Source organism: Citrus sinensis, chromosome 3, assembly GCF_022201045.2.
Source record: "Citrus sinensis cultivar Valencia sweet orange chromosome 3, DVS_A1.0, whole genome shotgun sequence".
Taxonomy (NCBI): Eukaryota; Viridiplantae; Streptophyta; class Magnoliopsida; order Sapindales; family Rutaceae; genus Citrus; species Citrus sinensis.
The window spans coordinates 41,197,192-41,215,321 of record NC_068558.1 but is presented as its reverse complement, the minus strand read 5'-3'; the positions used below and the strand labels follow the sequence as shown (position 1 = coordinate 41,215,321).

At 34.4% G+C, this 18,130-nt stretch overlaps 3 protein-coding genes across 12 annotated transcripts; 1 reads left to right on the top strand and 2 right to left on the bottom strand.

Moving 5' to 3' along the window:
- The first annotated feature begins 797 nt into the window (after positions 1-797).
- On the top strand, positions 798-3,329 carry LOC102616982 (cation/calcium exchanger 2). Its single transcript, XM_006479124.4, has one exon. It carries the CDS (start codon positions 1,175-1,177, stop codon positions 2,918-2,920), a length of 1,746 nt encoding a protein of 581 aa, XP_006479187.2. The 5' UTR covers positions 798-1,174; the 3' UTR covers positions 2,921-3,329.
- A 2,142-nt stretch (positions 3,330-5,471) lies between these two features.
- Positions 5,472-7,603, bottom strand: LOC102616687 (cation/calcium exchanger 1). The gene has a single exon (XM_006479123.4). The coding sequence runs from the start codon at positions 7,359-7,361 to the stop codon at positions 5,577-5,579; it is 1,785 nt and encodes a 594-aa protein (XP_006479186.2). The 5' UTR covers positions 7,362-7,603; the 3' UTR covers positions 5,472-5,576.
- A 1,839-nt stretch (positions 7,604-9,442) lies between these two features.
- On the bottom strand, positions 9,443-16,311 carry LOC102616204 (protein EMSY-LIKE 3-like). 10 transcript variants are annotated; one of them, XM_052439055.1, is made up of 9 exons: positions 15,924-16,302; positions 13,663-13,772; positions 13,402-13,511; positions 13,034-13,274; positions 11,762-11,983; positions 11,165-11,236; positions 10,963-11,020; positions 10,697-10,877; positions 9,443-9,966 (listed from the first exon to the last, which is right to left on the bottom strand). In XM_052439055.1, the coding sequence occupies exons 1-8, from the start codon at positions 15,949-15,951 to the stop codon at positions 10,705-10,707; spliced, it is 1,014 nt and encodes a 337-aa protein (XP_052295015.1). In that variant the 5' UTR covers positions 15,952-16,302; the 3' UTR covers positions 9,443-9,966; positions 10,697-10,704. The 10 variants fall into 10 exon arrangements, with proteins under 10 accessions (XP_052295015.1, XP_052295014.1, XP_024954426.2 ...); XM_052439054.1 differs by having other exon boundaries at positions 9,443-9,963; XM_025098658.2 differs by having other exon boundaries at positions 9,443-9,989; positions 15,924-16,301.
- Between the last annotated feature and the right edge of the window lie 1,819 nt (positions 16,312-18,130).

The window sequence follows — 18,130 nt, the reverse complement described above, 5'->3', positions numbered from 1 at the left end:
ATAAAATTATTCTAATTTGTCAGTTTTTTAAAGTTATATTATGTAAGTAATAAAATAAAATCGTCAAATAAATAAAAGATATTTTAGACATTTTAATATTTTAATATTTTAAAAAAAATTAACTTTTACTCTCAAAAACTTAAAATTTTAATTTTTTTTTCTGATAGAAATAAAATAACTTATTTAATGTTAAAAAATTCTATTGAAAAAAAACAAATAATAGTTAAAAAAATTAAAAAAAATTTATGAAATTGAAATGACTATGAGATAAGTAATATCAAACCGTGTCTGAATTATGTTGAAGGGAAAGATCCAGGCCAACACATCCATATTCCATCCAGCACAAAAAAGTAAAGATGCCTGCCATCCTAATTTTTGTGATGATCACAAAATAAGCTTTACCTAAATGATCACAAAAGGATTATTCCCCCATGGTCCAATCGTTAAGGATATCATGTCAAATTTGATTCCAAAATTTCAGAAAAGACATTGAAGTGCCAACAGATACTTGCCTCTCCACCCAACGTCCCAACCAAAGATGATAACCTGAAAACGGGGAACCCGGGAAGCGTCATTGGTTGGGCTGCTGTCATTCAATTCAACGCGGCCGTTTAAAAGCAATGTTATCCCAAAAGTAATGGGGGTAAAGAAACAAACACACGCACAAAAAGGTTGGCGCCGTGGTTTCCTTTACCATTAAGATCAGGACACGTGTGCTGGACTCTTGATGCATCCGGCATCAGCTCCACATCTTGATTTGAATAAAGACATGTAAACTAACTAAACCGACACATGGACTCTACGCTCCATGCAAAAGTTAGATCCCACGTTTGCTGCGATGAGATTGTGCAGTTGTGTGACAAGTGTACCACTGAGTATGGTAACCGAGTCGCTATCAAACACCTTCAAAATCAAAATGAAAATAAAAATTGAAGCTCCCCCACTGTGCATGGAAATCTCCAGTTGGATTTGCTTTTAAACTGTTGCTTGCCAAGATCCCATTTTGCTTTTGTTTAGCCTGCACAGGAGTTTCTTGAATTGCCCTTCCCCTAATGGCTTGCTTAAGCATTAAGTCAAGGTTAGTTGTTATTTTTAGCTGGAAATTCCACATGGCCAGTTATTGGATCATTATTTAGTTCCATTCATCTTGTTGCTTTGATTTTTAAGTTTCTTTATGGGCACCTTGGTTCCTGCTTCTCAGCATAAGAAGTACTTGATATTCTTGAACGTTTCGTTTCTCATAGTGGCAAGTGCTTCCTTGATTATATATTCCATCTCTTCAGAATTTCTTGTTCTGGGCAGGACTTATGATTCATTTAACCTTAGAAATCAACATGGCTGCAAGGCTTTTCAAAAGTTAGATGATTACAGAGCCAAATGTCTTTACCTAAAATACAATAACCCCTGTGTCTCTCAAGGCTATATTAATTATCTTTACCTATTTTACTGCAATCTTGGAGGATTTCCAATTTTGGGTTATATTTTGTTATTTCTGTGGCTTCTCGTTCTGTTCTATCTGTTGGGAAACACAGCCTCTGAATATTTTTGCTCTTCACTTGAACGTTTGTCAAGGCTGTTAAAATTGTCCCCTACAATTGCTGGGGTTACGCTCCTGGCTCTTGGCAACGGCGCTCCTGATGTTTTTGCTATTGTAGTTTCTTTTATGGGCACCGGTACTAATGACATTGGCCTTAATACAGTGCTTGGTGGTGCTTCCTTTGTTAGTTGTGTTGTGGTTGGAATCATTAGTATTTTTGTGCATAGTAGACATGTTCATGTAGAAAAATATGCCTTTGTGAGAGATGTTGGCTTCTTCCTTCTGGTTCTTGCATCCTTGATTCTGATACTGACTCGCGGAGAAATCAACCTGTGGGAAGCAGTTGGGTTTACTTCTATGTATGTTGTTTATGTGATTGTTGTTTACATCTCGACTGTGTATTATGATCATGCTATTGGTGAAGAAAGTGAAAGAGATTTCGATTCAAGTTATGGCAGTGGTCTAAGTGTGCCTCTTTTAAGTGGAATCGATGAGAAATTAGAGTCTAATTGTTTAGAGGAAGGAACTTCAGAAGATGAGACTGCTGCAGATATCCAGAAATGTTGCTTTTGTTTAGGATCATCAACATCTTGTGCTAAGTGTCTTTGTATTCTTGAGATGCCCCTTTACTTGACAAGAAGATTGACAATTCCTGTTGTTTGTGAGAAGAGATGGTCTAAGCCAGTTGCTGTTACTTCTGTAACATTAGCTCCGGTACTCTTATCACTCGTTTGGAATCCTTACGATGTAGATGATGGCAGTCTCAATTGCCTAATTGTCTGTGGAATTGGTTTATTATTTGGGATAGTGCTCGGGGTTCTCGCATACATTACAACAGAGAAATCAAGCCCTCCGAGAAAATGCTTATTCCCCTGGCTTGCAGGTGAGTTCTTAATGAGTGTGACTTGGAGCTATATCACAGCTCAAGAATTAGTAGCCTTGTTGGTCTCACTTGGGTACATATTTGGAATAAGTCCTTCAATTCTGGGGCTGACAATCCTTGCTTGGGGTAACTCCATCGGCGACTTGATCACCAATCTAACAATGGCTTTGAATGGAGGAGCACAAGGAGCACAGATTGCTGTATCGGGATGCTATGCAGGTCCTATTTTTAACATAATATTTGGATTGGGATTGTCTCTTGTTGGATCATGCTGGCATAATTATCCATCATCTGTTGTGATTCCGAAGGACCCTTATCTCCTGGAAACGCTTGGATTATTAGTTTGCGGGTTGCTTTGGGCAATAGTTGTTTTGCCAGGGAGAGGCATGAGGCTTGATGGGATCCTGGGAGGGGGGCTACTGGCTGTTTACTTGATCTCAATGTCTCTCAGGTTGATTCAAACGCTTGGTCCTCTCCAATTTCGCCATAATCATAACTAGCCTTGTCTAGCAAATGTTCCGGATGCAATGTAATTAGCTGTGCATCGATGCTTACAATCAATTGCTTGGTGGTTACATCTTTGTTGGCATTCGGAAGTGGGCCACGATCAGGGCCAAGGTGTTGTCGACAGGCATCATGTGGGCTTGTTGTGGCAGACTTGTTCTACTTGTGTATATAGATACTGACTTACTGTGATTGGGAAGCTTTTTTGGATTGATTTTATATGTTGGAAGAAGTTTTGTGTTACTAAGTTGAAGGGAAAGTCCAGTTCTGCATGTTTCATCTTGGTGATCAACTGCTCTGTTAGAGCTCTGTTTCCAATATGTGATCCAAGAAACTGTGGGTTCAATTGTAAAGCTGACAGAAAAAAATTATGCAAGTTATAATTATCATGTTCTTTTACACTTATTTTGCTTGCACTATCCATAATGTGACTTCATATTGTTGGCTAATATGCAAAAATTTCACTTATCAGTAAATAAAAATGTAGGGGAAGTATGTGAAAAAAACTCATCGTCCCGCATAATAAGGGGCGGATGTAGTGTAGGACCAGCGGGGGCTCAAGCCCCTACTAAAAAATAATTATCCTTTTTTGTTTAAAAGAAAAATTAATAAATTTTTATATAATTCCTGTCAAATTATCAATAAGTCTCGTTTTTTTAATTTCTACAGCCACAGTAGAGAGAACATTTTCGTTAATGAAATTTATGAGGAATGAATTTCGGAATTGGATGTGAGATGAATGGATGAATGATAATTTGATTGTTTATGTAGAAAAAAGATGTATTTTATAGTGTTGATAATGAGTTTATTGCACAACATTTTCAAAATATGAAATCACGTAGAGAACAACTGTAAATGTGTTATAAAAAAAAATTATATATTTAAATTTAAATTTTAATATTTTACTATTATTTAATTTAACCATCGATAAATTATTTTTTTAGATCCGCCGCTGCAGCCACAATCATTCAATATTAATATAACTCAACTTTTTGCTCCTCAAAATGGACAATTATGCATATATGAAAACGACGTGACATCTATACCCTCATATAGATTAAGATTTATAGGTCAACTCAACGTGCGATTTAGGCACGCAACAGATTGTAACGGGCTGGACTAGACCGGTTCGATTGTAAGCCATTGGGGATTCAACAAACGTTGGCAGTCAAGACTCTTGAGTCAGAATGATCATCAATTTGCAGCACAATCCATCAATCATTTATGAGAGACTTGACTAGAGAAGAAGATAACGTTTTGGCTGCATTCAATAGCAATAGTTAAAGAAACCGGAGTCCAAATTGGTCACTTTTATGGCCTTGCTGGATGGAATATGCTGTCTGTACTTAATAAGCCAGGATATAAACGTTTCGCCTTTGTGATTGAGGTGGCGCATATTTTTCAGGATTGAATTGGGTATCCCGAGGGAATTTGGGTACTGGGAGCGTGTAGAAAGAGTAAGGATGTGTTATTTATTTACACTAAAATAAAAGTATAAAATATGAATTAGAATTTTATTTATATATTTATTTTATCTTGAATTAAGAATGGATTATTTTAAATTATAATTTTATTTTTATTTAAATAATTATAGTTTTTAATTAGAAAGTGAATACAAAATATATTTTTAAAATAAATTATTTATTTTATAATTAATTTTAATCATATAATTTAATTATTATTATTATTAATTTTAATTATGTAAATATGATATTATTATTTTTAAATTAAAATTACTTCCATTTAAATAATTATGATATTATTATTTTTAAATAAATGTAACGTTATTTTTTTAATAAATATAATTATGCTATATTTAAAGGGAAGGGTAAAAAAAGACTCACCTACTCTCATGAGAGTGAAAATCCCACAGCTAAGAGTGAGTGAGACCTATAAAGTGGGATTTCTGCTCTTATTCTTAAAAAAAAAACATGTAAACACTGAAGTGGGATGATTCTACACTCTCCACTTCCACTTCAGTAAGTAAACACAAATTGATTTCAATATTGAGATTTCTATTTTAATTTCTACTGGAGATTTTAAGGACTTGTATTTAATTTTAAATCATATGATTGAACTATATAATATACATGGATGTAAGGTTAGGTCATTAATTACTCAATGGGGTGAGACTGTAATTCAAACCCACTGCGTTAAAATTTAATAAATATATATAATCTGGTTTTGACAAGTATTAGCCTGAATTAAATAGGGTAAACGCCATTAGTGCTGGATAAAAAGACGTTACATACCTAATCGGGTGATTGATTATATTTATCAATATTGATATTGTCCAATGTTAAATTATGAATTACGTTTGAATCTATAAAATATAATTATTATAAGAGACGGAATCGAGTTGGATAATGGCCGACTTTGTTAGGTTAGTGTAATTGATGTGTTTGTTATCTCATTACTCTTACAATCTACACATAAACTGTTGCATTAATTGGGGACGATGCCAAAGACCAAAAGAAAGAGACTACATACCAAAAATGATTGTAGCTGCCAGATGGCCAAATTTAATTTAGCTATACAACAAAAACGTAGAGAACCAACTTGCATGTTTGCGTGTTGATTTTTAGGATAGCGTGAGTACTGTGTATAATTAACAAAAATACAAAGACCCATAGGATGATTGGACCAGTAATTTTAATAAAGTTTCAAAAAACCAAAAGCGCTGGCTAGCCTTACACAAAGAAAGCAAGAATATATGGCTAAAAGTCCAATGCCAAGAAACTTATCAAGCTTCATGTTCTTCCTAGGCAAAATTACAAGTGCCCAGAGCAAGCCTGCCATTAGAAACCCTACTGTTTCATAAAGGGAAGAGTCTTTAGGGATCAAATAAGATGATGGGTATTGCGATGATGATGAGAAAACGAGTGAGATGCCTAAACCCACCAATGTGTTGAACATAGGACCAGCATAGCAGCCTGATATGGCAATTTGAGCTCCATTTGGACCACCATTCATTGCCATTGCAGCATTTGCTATCAAATCTCCAAGCGAATTGCCCCATGCTAGAACTGTTAGTCCTAAAACTGAAGGGCTTATTCCAAGTACCTTCCCTAAAGAAACAAGCAAAGATACCAATTCTTCAGCGGTAACGTACGTCCACGTTACACTCATTAGGAAACCACCAGCAAGCCAAGGAAGCAAACACTTGTTTGGGGGGGAACATGTTTTGGTGCTGAGAAATGCAAGATTGCCGAGGATGATGCCGACGAATGCTGCTCCCAGGTAGCTTATTAGGCTAATCCCCGAACCCAAATGTTTTTCCCCTTGTGTGTTCAAAAGTGCTGCAAGTAAAAGTGGTGCCAATGTTACTGAAATTACCGCATATGTCTTGGACCATTTGTCCTCACTCACGACTGGTATTGTCAGCCTTCTTGGCAAGTAGAGAGGTAACTCCAAAACAATCAAAAGCTTAGTGAAGTAATAACAAAACGATGAATCAAGATTAAAGAACCTTAGGCATTGTTGTTCAGGATCTTCCTGCAAGTTGTTTTTCTCCACGGGATGATTTGGTTTCTCATCATCTACACAACCGATTAACGGTACTGCCCTCTCTTCAAAATCATCCTGAATATGCAGAAACAAACTATCCGAAACAGGAGATCCCGCAAATAGGCTCATTTTCCTATCTCTGCTCCTTTGGTAGATATATGAAGCGGAAACTGCTAAAACATAGATCAAGTATATCGAAACGAAACAGATGGAAGCCCAGAAGTTGATTTCCCCGATAACGATGATGAGAATAAGGGCACAAAGAGAGAACAAAAAGAAGAGGACATCTCTGATGAAGCTAGGCTTATCAACTGAAAACTCCTTACGACTTGTTAATATACTTATAACACCGACCACAATACTAGAAACGAAGAAGGCGCCGCCCAGGACGCTATTTAGGCCAACGTCTCCATCGTCTGATCGTGTGAAGGAAACGATACTGGAAAAAACATCAGATGCTCCGTTGCCAAGAGCAAGGAGAGTGACTCCAGCGATCGTAGGAGGGAGCTTTAGGATTCTGGACAAGCTTTCTAGTGATGAACAGAAGTAGTCCGCAGCTGTGTTGCCTAACAAATAGAACAGAACAACGAGCCAGAGTAGAAGTACCAAATGGCCAAGAATGGGAAACTGGCCGCAATTGCAGTAAAAGATTTGGAGGTAGTTTATGTAACCTTTTGGCTGGCAGTCAACATGAGTCGTGACATATTTACACCGAGATTTATAATCACTATAGTCGTGGAGGCCGGCGCAGCCATCGCCAATATTATTTCCCCGCACAGAGAGAGAGGCTAAAGATTGAGTAGTGATGATGGTTTGGCCGGAAAAGATTGAGATTTTGAGGAAGAAAGAGAGGAGGAAGACGAAAGAGATGTTGAGGCAAAGTGAGAGTTTCTTGGAGTTTGAGATGAAGCTGAGACTTTGGTCAGCCATTCAAAGAAACTTGTAAAGGTTAAGGTTCAGAGATGTAGGTATTGGCAAGTAACGGAGTCCATATGTTTAGAAATTCTGAGGAATGAATTGTATCTTTCTGACTTGGCCCTCCGTTGGATATATGCATATAAGTACATCAGAAGAAGCATGAGACATTCACAGTGAATGATTCCAATTGATTTTACTCCATTCAATAGTTTACATAGCAGCAACATGATGTGGCCAAGGAAAGTCCCGCTAGTCTGAAGTAAATTCAATGTTTAATAAATTTTAGCGGCATAGTTAAGACACATAGAGCGATAGGGACCTAAAGTCACATCATCTTACTAATTATTTGGCAAGATGAGTAAAAACGGATAGTGATTAGGCTCGTTATAGAGTCTGGATTTCGCTGTAGTCTTTGATCGTTTTAAAATAGCCAACAGGCAACAACATGATTTGCTCTTAGAAGAGAGGAGATTAGTGGGAAAGATGTTTGTTGTTTGTTCATTCTTTTTTATGATCGCAGACGGTACAAATGAAGTATTGAGGTTCTGGGAAAGTTCGTATGCTCTAACCTCAAATAGCAGCAACTTTCACTTTTGATCACTGAGTATAAGCTTCCAATCTTTAATTATATCATGTACTTCTATAAACCACATCCGAGGAAGCTTCCCTGCAGGAAGCTTCCAGCAAGAATCAAAATTGAGAGGCAGATAACATAACAAATCATGAAAGCATCATATTTAGATATTGTGGATTTGGAGTATCAGTATAAGGCCAGTTTGATTGTGTATTCTAATAATTTTTACTAAAAATAAAATTTATAATATACTATTTTTTATTTTAAAATAATTGATAATTAATATTCTAATATAGTCAAACAAATTTAATAATAATTCGACCAACAAATTGATATTAATAAATTTATATTGATGAATTATAATAAAAATTTATTAAAATATTAATTTTGTTTCCAATTTAAATAAGGATAATTTTGGGTTTAGGTAATAATTTTAAGAATATTTATAGAATTGTATTAAATGATAAAATTGATTTTCAAAATCAAAATTTAAAAACTACTCCTTCTCCCTGTTTTTTAAAATCAGCTAGAGGAGGGGTTGATTTTTACAAATGTGATTTTGATTTTTTTTAACAAAACACTAAAATTAGCTTTAAAATTTTTAAAATCACTTTTAAATCTTCCAAAAACAATCTCAAACGGGTTTTAAGTGGATTTGGTAACTAATAAAAGCACATTTAAATCCAAATCCACAAACAAAGAGAGAAAACGAGAGATATTGTGGGCCTTTTAGTTATTACAAGCACACTCAGTTTTTTTTTTTTAAATACTACGGTATAGAATTTGATTGAAATTACAACAATCGTTGGTTAAGTTAGCCGACACCTCTTTCCCTCAATTTTATAGCGGAGAATTTGAGTCTTTCCATTAGTTGTGGGAGTGATTTCTTATATTAGGCTTCAGTAAGCTTCAATTATATACTTTTGAGTTTTAAAAAATTAGCCTTTGTACCAACATTTATATCATTCTAGAATTGATTGTATAATATTAAGAAAAAAAATTAAAGTTAGATTGTAATGAAAACAAGAAGAAGAAGAACATCATCAACAACAATAATAATAACTTCTACTTAAAAAAAAAATTGAGAATGCTTTGTGAAGAATCGGTAATTTTCTAGAAAACATTGTAGGGTATTTTTGGACCAGAGACACTGATCAAAATCCCTCCTAATAATGATGACAAATGTTTAAGCATTGGAAAATTTTCGTGGGCAAGTTGTTCATTTCAATGTGATGACGATTTGTGTAAGAGTTGTGTATCTATCTCTGGGGAAACCTGTGGTGTAACTATGGTACCATGCCACAGTTACATCTAGCCGTTGGATGTCAGTGTACCCCACCAATTCAAGTGCATCCAACGGCTGGATGCAACTGTGGCACGATACCACAGTTGCACCGTAGACTGATCCCCATATGTGACCAAACAAACGCTAGTAGCCTTTGCATGCATTTTTATTCAAACATCAAAAGCATCACGTCTGGATACGTCTCCTTTCCATTAATAAATCAGTCACGCCCCGGAAAGAAAATTATTTTATTTGATAAGCAATAATTTTATGGGTCAATTATCACAATTACATGTGTGCTGGAGCATAATTTAGGTTCAAGAATTAGGCAAACCTGCTGACGAAACTGCTAAAACTCAAAACTAAAATTAAAATATCAAGAAAATTAACATAAATGAAAAGCCAGAAAAGTTTGCAATTTTGCTCTCCCTCACCCGTTCAATTATTAATTCCGCTAGCCTCCAAAAATGTGCACATTTATTGAGAAAACGACTGATTAAATGCCAAATACAACACCGCCACCAGCAGCCCACACTGACATGACCTGAAATGAAATGCAATGAACAAGAAACATTGAAATGGATTTCCCGCCGCCTTCAACGGCTCTGCATCCCATGGTCGAGGAGCACACACGTGCACGCTGGGACTCCTCCTTCGGTCCTTGCCCTCCCCCTCCCCTACCAAGTAGAATTCCTCCCACTAATTTGTGAATGCAGTAGATATATCCCTCAACAAAGTTAAAATTCTAAACCGTTCTGCTGCAGAATTGAACTAAATGAATCTGAATACAAATAAGAGTACACATAATATATCCTTCAAATTAGTGAAAGTAGAATTCTTAGCAGTGCTATAGCAAAATTAAACTAAGTGGAAATCCGGTTGTAAGTACATCATCATAGAAGGAATTTCATAGATATGCGATACACGAAAGCTGATGACAGCATCTAGCAGAAAAAAATTAAATAGACAAGCCATGAAATCAGCAGAAAATAGCACTCCATACGATAAAACACCACACACTGTTTTGGCGTGCCCAAGCCACTAGGCTACCATCGTGGCCCTGCATATACTACGTATGCAAATCAGCAGAAAACAACCATATTTTATTCTTCAGCTGTCCTACTGGTGAAACCTTGCACTATGGTGGAAAGTGAAATTATAAAAAGTGAACTTGAACTTAATAGCATTTTAACTCATGGTACATTAACTATTTAAGTCGTAAGTCAGCACTGAAAGATTAAGATGATACATCATGGTTAGTTTCCAGTTGTCATCAGCCAGCGATTAAGGTGGTGATTTCAATGCCACTACCATACTGGAACAACAGGAGTACACACTTGATCAAAAATTCCTAGAACAAAAGAGAAGTACTACAGTCACCATTCTACTTCATTTTTTAAAACTTAACAGCCTATATGATGACATCTGCTTTGTTATCTACATCATTCAAGTACAGGGTGCTCAAGGAACAAGGGGTCACTTCATCACCTTGTGCATTAATGCAAGGGACTACCATTCTGACGGGGGGGTATCTGAGTAAAACCCTCACTCTGATAGCCATGAAATGTACCAGTCGGCCTATAAAAGTTATGATGTGCCACCATTCCCTGCATATTTCCAGGACGCTCTTTGTGGGACAAGCGTTGCTGCTGTTCATTGGGAGAATCATCTGGAAATTCAGACACAACCATAAACTATACAGGTAGACAAGACAAAGCGAACATCACTGATATTATAGAGAAAAAGTGGCACACCCCCATCTGAAATATCATCAAGTTTATTGAGTGCTGCAAGGATAGCTCTTTCATGCTCCTATAACCAATTTTGAAATTCATAAAGCATAATTATTGCTACAATTTAAGAAGTCAACTTGAAGCTCTTTATCAAACAGTATAACAATTGGTGCAAACAGAGTAACAGCAAATTCATTGGTTTAAATAAGGAATTAGAAGTTACTCTTAAGATTGATTTTGCCTTCTCGACTTGACCTGCACTGGGATTTTTTGTGCCATAGATTGTCCTCTCAACCTGCCAGAAGCAAATGATTCAGACATTGCAGCAGAAAGAAATTCTCAAGAGAACCAATACCAGTAATATATGCTAATTAGCATGTAGCATGTATACAAGCATTTATAATCTCAAGTCACTCTTCATAACCAGTTCCCTTCAGTCCATTGCCTGGACATCTTGTAGACAGTATAGGGGTTCCTCGGTAAGTTGAGCATCTAGATTTAGAAAACATGCTTTACTGTAATGTAAATATCTACCGCATATTTTTATGTCCGCAGCCAGTAATTTTATAGTGGCATAGTTTAAGATGTCTTCATGTACCTTGAGTGGCTGACATAACTATGCTAAAACTAACTTCAAAATTTGAGCAAAAGTTGATGTGGAAATATTGTACAAGATAGACCGTGGCTTTTCAAAACGTGATGCAAGACCAAATATCCAAATGTAATCTAGAAACCATGTTTCTAGTTAGCCACCAACTCCAGTGAAATTTTAACACCTAAGTAACTCGTAAAAGACGAAAAGTAAACTTTTTTCCCTCACATAGTGAATAAGCTTATCTGTTGCACGGATCTTGATTATATCACAGCTTTTCTTCACATCAGGTGCATTAGAGCCTTTCTTTGCCTGAGATTTCACTAGTACTTTTCGTTTTCCATCAGGTGGTGCCTGATAATTAGGACCAACTATTCTCAAACACTGCTCAGGATTCCCAGATGAGAACATGCCCAATTGATTGCCTTGTTGATCATCATTGAATTGTACCTGGAAATAATCAAAGAAACATTGGCACTGCACAATTACCAATAGAGTAGCGCTACACATCCCAAATTATTTATCCCAAAAAAATAATCGCAAATGACCTGGCATTCATCAATTGGTTAGTGAGGATAATACAATTAATTCACTTGGATCTTGTAAATAATTACAATCAATCGATGAATGTCATATCATTTGGGATGAAATCTGGAATAAAAAATTTGGAATGTGTATCATTACTCATTACCAATATCTAAGAACCAAAATTCAAAATTGTATACATCCGAAAATGTTGCAAGTAGACAAATGTTTTTTGGCAAGTAGATCCTACAGAACAACTGAGTAACTCTGTGGTAAAGAACAGGCCCAAACCTTTGGCATCATTTTGAAACATGCAGATCATTCCTATATATTTTGCCTTAATTACCAGCTGAAATGAGAACTGTAAAATTCTTCCAAATTCAGACCAACAACAATGCTATAGTACACTTAAATTTAAATTTATAAACAGTGTTTGACCCCTTGCAACCCATATGAAGAATATAACATCAAAATCAGGAAAACTTGTCAGTTGCAATTCCGCAATTTAAACATCTCAAAGTCCCTATCCCCACAAAAACATCAACTTTAAAAAAAAAAAAAGTGTCCAAAGTTGAAGTGTCTAAAAGATACTTAAAAGTACAGAAGAGTTAAACTCAGTTTTGGCAACCTCTTCACATAACTCAAAACTTGTAACCCTCACTCCACTCACCCCCAAGGAATAAATGGACGAGCCAGTACATGCTCTTCATTTCAATACAATGAATTAAATAGTTATTTGATTCGATATAACTAAATCATGCTTTAATACATAGATCTCTTTTGAGCCCAAAAAATTTCTTAATGTTCTTTTTAGTTTTTTGTTAGCCTTGCATTTGCCAGGAGGCATCTTTTGAAAGGAATTGCGGGATCAACTATCCTTACAAAGATGCAATCTAATAACCACCAAATTTATATGTTTCAGTAGACAATGAAGTAAAATGATAACCCATCTCAGCTTACACAACTTCTACTTACAGGTACTGGAGGAGAAGGAAGAGTTCCAGAAGAAGGTTGAATATGAGGCACATATTTCCAAGATTGTGTCCCTAAAGAAGGTACACCATGGGACGCATATCTCTCAGATTTTGATATAGAAGCATGAGATGTCTTTGCTTTTTTCTGAAGACCATTGCCTACTGAATTAGGACCAAATGCAGGAGCATTTGCTTCACCATAAAGTGATTCTTGAGGTTGCTGTGCACCTTTCCGCCATTCCCTATATCATATGTGCCAAAAACAAAAATTTTGAAAAGATCATCCACATGTTACTTTACCGTAATGATCAAAAGAAGAATAACAGAAAAATAAAAACAGAAAATAAAAGGGAAAAGAATTACAAACACCTTATCACTTTAATCGACTCGTCTGAATTGATCTTTACAAGAAGTTCTCCATGTTCAGTATCTGTGACATTAAGTTCCTTTCTCAGCTCGGTAATAAGCCCTTCCTTACCCTAGACAAGGATTTGGACCCGTTGGTGATTGTAGTACAGCAATAAGGATGAAATTCAAAATAAAACCAGCAAGATAAAGGCAATTCAGACAATTATAATTTGCAGTTAGGAAACTATTACAAAGTAAGAGATCATATACACTATAGCATACCCATGAAAGGAGATCCGATTGAGCAATAAAGGCCCTCAAAACATGACTGTATGCCTCTTTCTCCAAACAATGAATTTGGAGCTTCATGTCTTCATCTATTCCACCAAGTTCTGTCACAGAAAATTTCATAAGCATGGCATACAAAGGACAATTTTTTTATTTTCTTGGCACCAGAATTTTACAAGATCCAAACAGAATGAATATGATTACTAAACTAACGTTCTGGGAGCCGATATCCACCTGACTAAAGGGATTTAATAACTTAAAAGCAAAAGCAGTTGTCAGAAATCTAATCCTAAAATAAGCAACATTAGGTAGTCAGGCTCAAACTTCATGAAGCCTCTGCAGTGGTTGCTAGACAACAGAAAAGGAAAAAAGAACTAGTCATTTCACACATGAATATGTTATTGACCTCGTTCAACATAAATGGACAAAGCCATAAAGGACATAAGAAAGAGGCTTATTACTGAGCCTTGATTAACAAACTAATCAATTTCTGTATGCTGAACTTCCATATCATCATGGCTACTTTCACCAGTCTCTGTGTCTCATGAAACAATTTAATTTCATTATCGGGTACGAAGAAAGGCAATAACAGTGATTTAAGAAACTGCTCTGCCTTTCACATGTTTTAGACCTGCATATAATCAACAACAAGAATCTTGTGTCGTTCCATTTAAGGGTCTTACTAGTATCAGATCAAATCAGAATAAAAAATTGAAAGGTTTTCGAGTTTTCAAATAAACAAAAATATAAAGCAAGGTCACAGGTCAGCTAATGGGACCAATAAGAAGCATGCTACTACATCCACAAGGGGATAATCTAACTGTTTGCAAGAAAGCCTCTTAGAAGCTGAAAATAAATATTTTCTATAATAAGCACTTTTTCCAAATTAAGCAGCATATTTCTGTTCCTACATGAATTTCTTAAACAAATTCCAGTCACTTCCCTTTCATTTGTCTGGTAACAAAAAATAATCCATCAGCAATTGTCCTTCACATGTTTTCTTCTTGTAACTATCTTCTCGTGTTATAGACGTGCTTTCTACTTGTAACGTTTTAGACCAGCATAACACCAATTACAAGAACCTTCTGTTATCATGTTTAAAAGGCCTTGCCAGTACCAGATCAGTTATCAAAATAGTTCCACATCTGTATCAAATTAAAAGGTTCCAAGTTTTTAAATAAATTAACACATAAGTCAAGGCACAATTCAGCCATAAGAAGCACGGTACTACATTCATGAGAATAGTAACCAAATTCAAGTGTTTTCTATAATAAGTATTTTCCAATTTAATCAACATCTCTCCGATCCTAGTGAATTTCTTTTGCAAGTTCCAATTGCTTCCTCTTGTTTATCTCAAAACGATTGAAGATCCATCAGTAATGCCCTTCTTTAATTATATAACCAAGTTACAATCATTCTTTATATCGTCTGCTGCCAACTAAGAAAATCTTAACCAACAAACCACATCCATAACTGTGATTATTAAATAAATGATATATTAGAAGTGGGTCGAGCTGTTATCAAGATTCCAGACATAAGACATAAAGAAGTCACCACTCTCTTCATTTCATCTTCTTTATTTAATATTCCCTACTCAACACATATACACGTAGTGAAACAGTAACTTATCAGGCTTAATCCAACATAAGGTTTAAAACAACACGGTATCATCTTAATCCCCTTATCCAGAAACCCAGTCTACAAATAATACCTTATTTTTCTCCCGGGTCTCATCAAGTGATTCAGAATGAAGTACAATTAAGTTTAGGGAGCTTCTAAGTTATAATAATTGTAACATACATACCTCATGTGAACCACACAAAATTATAGAACTTACAATTTGTGTGGATCACATAAATAATATATGTTGTAACTTAGCATTTGACTTAAGTTTAGAACTTATTTAGTAGGTCCCACACATCAAATCCTTTTGAAAATTCTAATTTATTTCCTATTTCTTGCCGACTGTGAGGCACAGTACCAAAAAAGCAGCTCCTTTGAGGTCCCACTAAATAGAAGTTTAAAAAAATTTATAAAAACTTGCAAGTTGTCTCATCTCGTCCCTACATTTTCTATAGAAACAAACAGAAATCAACCAAAGGAAAGTATAAAAATATCATGCATAATAAACTTTATAAGTAACTTAAATGGACCCACAAGCAGTAAAATTAAGATAGTTTTTTTAATTACATTTCAGTTAGCCAAAATTTTCTCGGGAAACAAACAGAAAAATGAGGAAAAAGGAAGGGAATTACCAGTGAGGTTGCGATTGGTGTAATCCATGTGAAATGTGCGCACTAGAGAGTGTTGTATGACCTTTTACAGAACGGGATCCCGGGGGGGAATAAAAGAAGAAGCTTTTGTAAGTGCTGGGTGGGTAACTGTCGACGATGACTGTTGGCCGGAATTAATGGCGGGAACTGGAACCCTACCAGGCCACCGACTTTCCGGCACACATTTTGCGCTTTGCCTTCCTTTTTTATATTTTTAAAGACCCCCTATATTTTGTTTTTGATTTTAATAAGAAAATGTACAAATTATTTCTCCTCAGCATGCCATGAGAAGAGAAATTCTAAGCAGTGACTTTGACATAACATCAACGACATCGTGTACTAGTTTACTACATGTATTTGTGCTCTAAAAAAATTACATATAATTATTGAAGATAAAAAATATTTTAAAATATAATAAACTTGTTTACCTTATTACTTATATCTTTATTTAAGTGCCTTCGTTTTATTTATCACGTGTAATTTTGTACATACATGAGCTTTAAACAAAAAATTACATATGACAAAAGTAATAAAGAATGATATTGTAACGTAAAATACCAATAATATCCTCATTTTAATAGTTCACTTCCAAATATACCTCTACACTAAAATAAAGTAAATTTTTAATATTTATAATTTTTATTGAAAATAAAAAATAAAAAAGGAAAACAATCTCCGGCCACCGGCGATCTCTCCGGCAATATCATCGGTGACTATGAGAATTCTCTATTTAAGACAGTACTGGGATTATCAAACTCGAAATCGAATGACCCATCATCTATTCATCAGGAAAAAAGGGACGGTGGCCGTGAATGCACCACAATGCAGCATTCAGATGGAGCTAACCATTGGTTCACCACCACTTCCAATGGCTAGACTGGTAAACGGCGGCCAAGTCTCAGGTGGTTAGTCATCGTGAATAGGCTCTGTTGATAGGTTTCATCGTGATTTCCTCTTAACACTTGGAGGGGCACACTCCTTTATTTAATACATATTATTTTATTTATTACATAATTAACAATTCCATTAATGCATACCATTTCTATAGAAAGAATGGCTCTATTGTTTGTAATTACTTAATAAATGATTTGAATTTGTACTAAAATTAGTATCCTTTTTAATAAAATAGGGATATTTTAGTCATTATAAGCTGACACCAAATATTGGAATTAATTTACCAAACATATTTAACAAATTATTTTTGAAGTAATTGTTTGAAAATCTAAACTTACCAAATATGTTAAGAATTTATTTTTAAAATTGATTATTTCAAAAGAGTTGAACTATTGGCACCCCTCTATAATTCTTATAAAACCCCTCTCCTATTGTAATTACATTAAAGGACAAAATAAATCTAGTTATACTATTATATTTCTCTTTTCAACTCTTTATACCCATACAACTACACCAAAGTCTTTTACAATTTTTGTTTCCTCACAAACAACTTTTTCTTGAGAAATTTACAAAACTTACTTTTAATTTAAACTTATTTTTAATTTAAAAAACAAAAAATAACTATTTGAGTCCACTTTAATTTACAAAACTTACTTTCTAATAATAAGTTTTGTAAACTTATTTTTAATTTACAAAATTTTCTAAACTTATTTTTAATTTAAAAAAAATAAATAATAGCTATTTGAGTCCACTTTAATTTACAAAACTTACTTTCTAATAATAAGTTTTGTAAACTTATTTTTAATTTACAAAATTTTCTAAACTTATTTTTAATTTTAAAAAAATAAATAATAGCTATTTGACTCCACTTTAATTTACAAAACTTTCTAAACTTTCTAATAATAAGTTTTGTAAACTTATTTTTAATTTACAAAACTTTCTAAACTTGTTTTCAATTTAAAAAAATAAATAATAGCTATTTGACTCCACTTTAATTTACAAAATTTTATAATAATAAGTTTTGTAAAGTTATTTTTAATTTACAAAAATTTCTAAACTTATTTTTAATTTAAAAAAAATAAATAATAGCCATTTGACTCCACTTTAATTTACAAAACTTTCTAAACTTTATAAAAATAAGTTTTGTAAACTTATTTTTAATTTACAAAACTTTCTAAACTTATTTTTAATTTTAAAAAATAAATAACAGCTATTTGAGTCAATTTTAATTCTACTTAATTCATACATGTATTTGATTTTTTTGAGTAAAATATGTATGATTTAATAATTCAAAA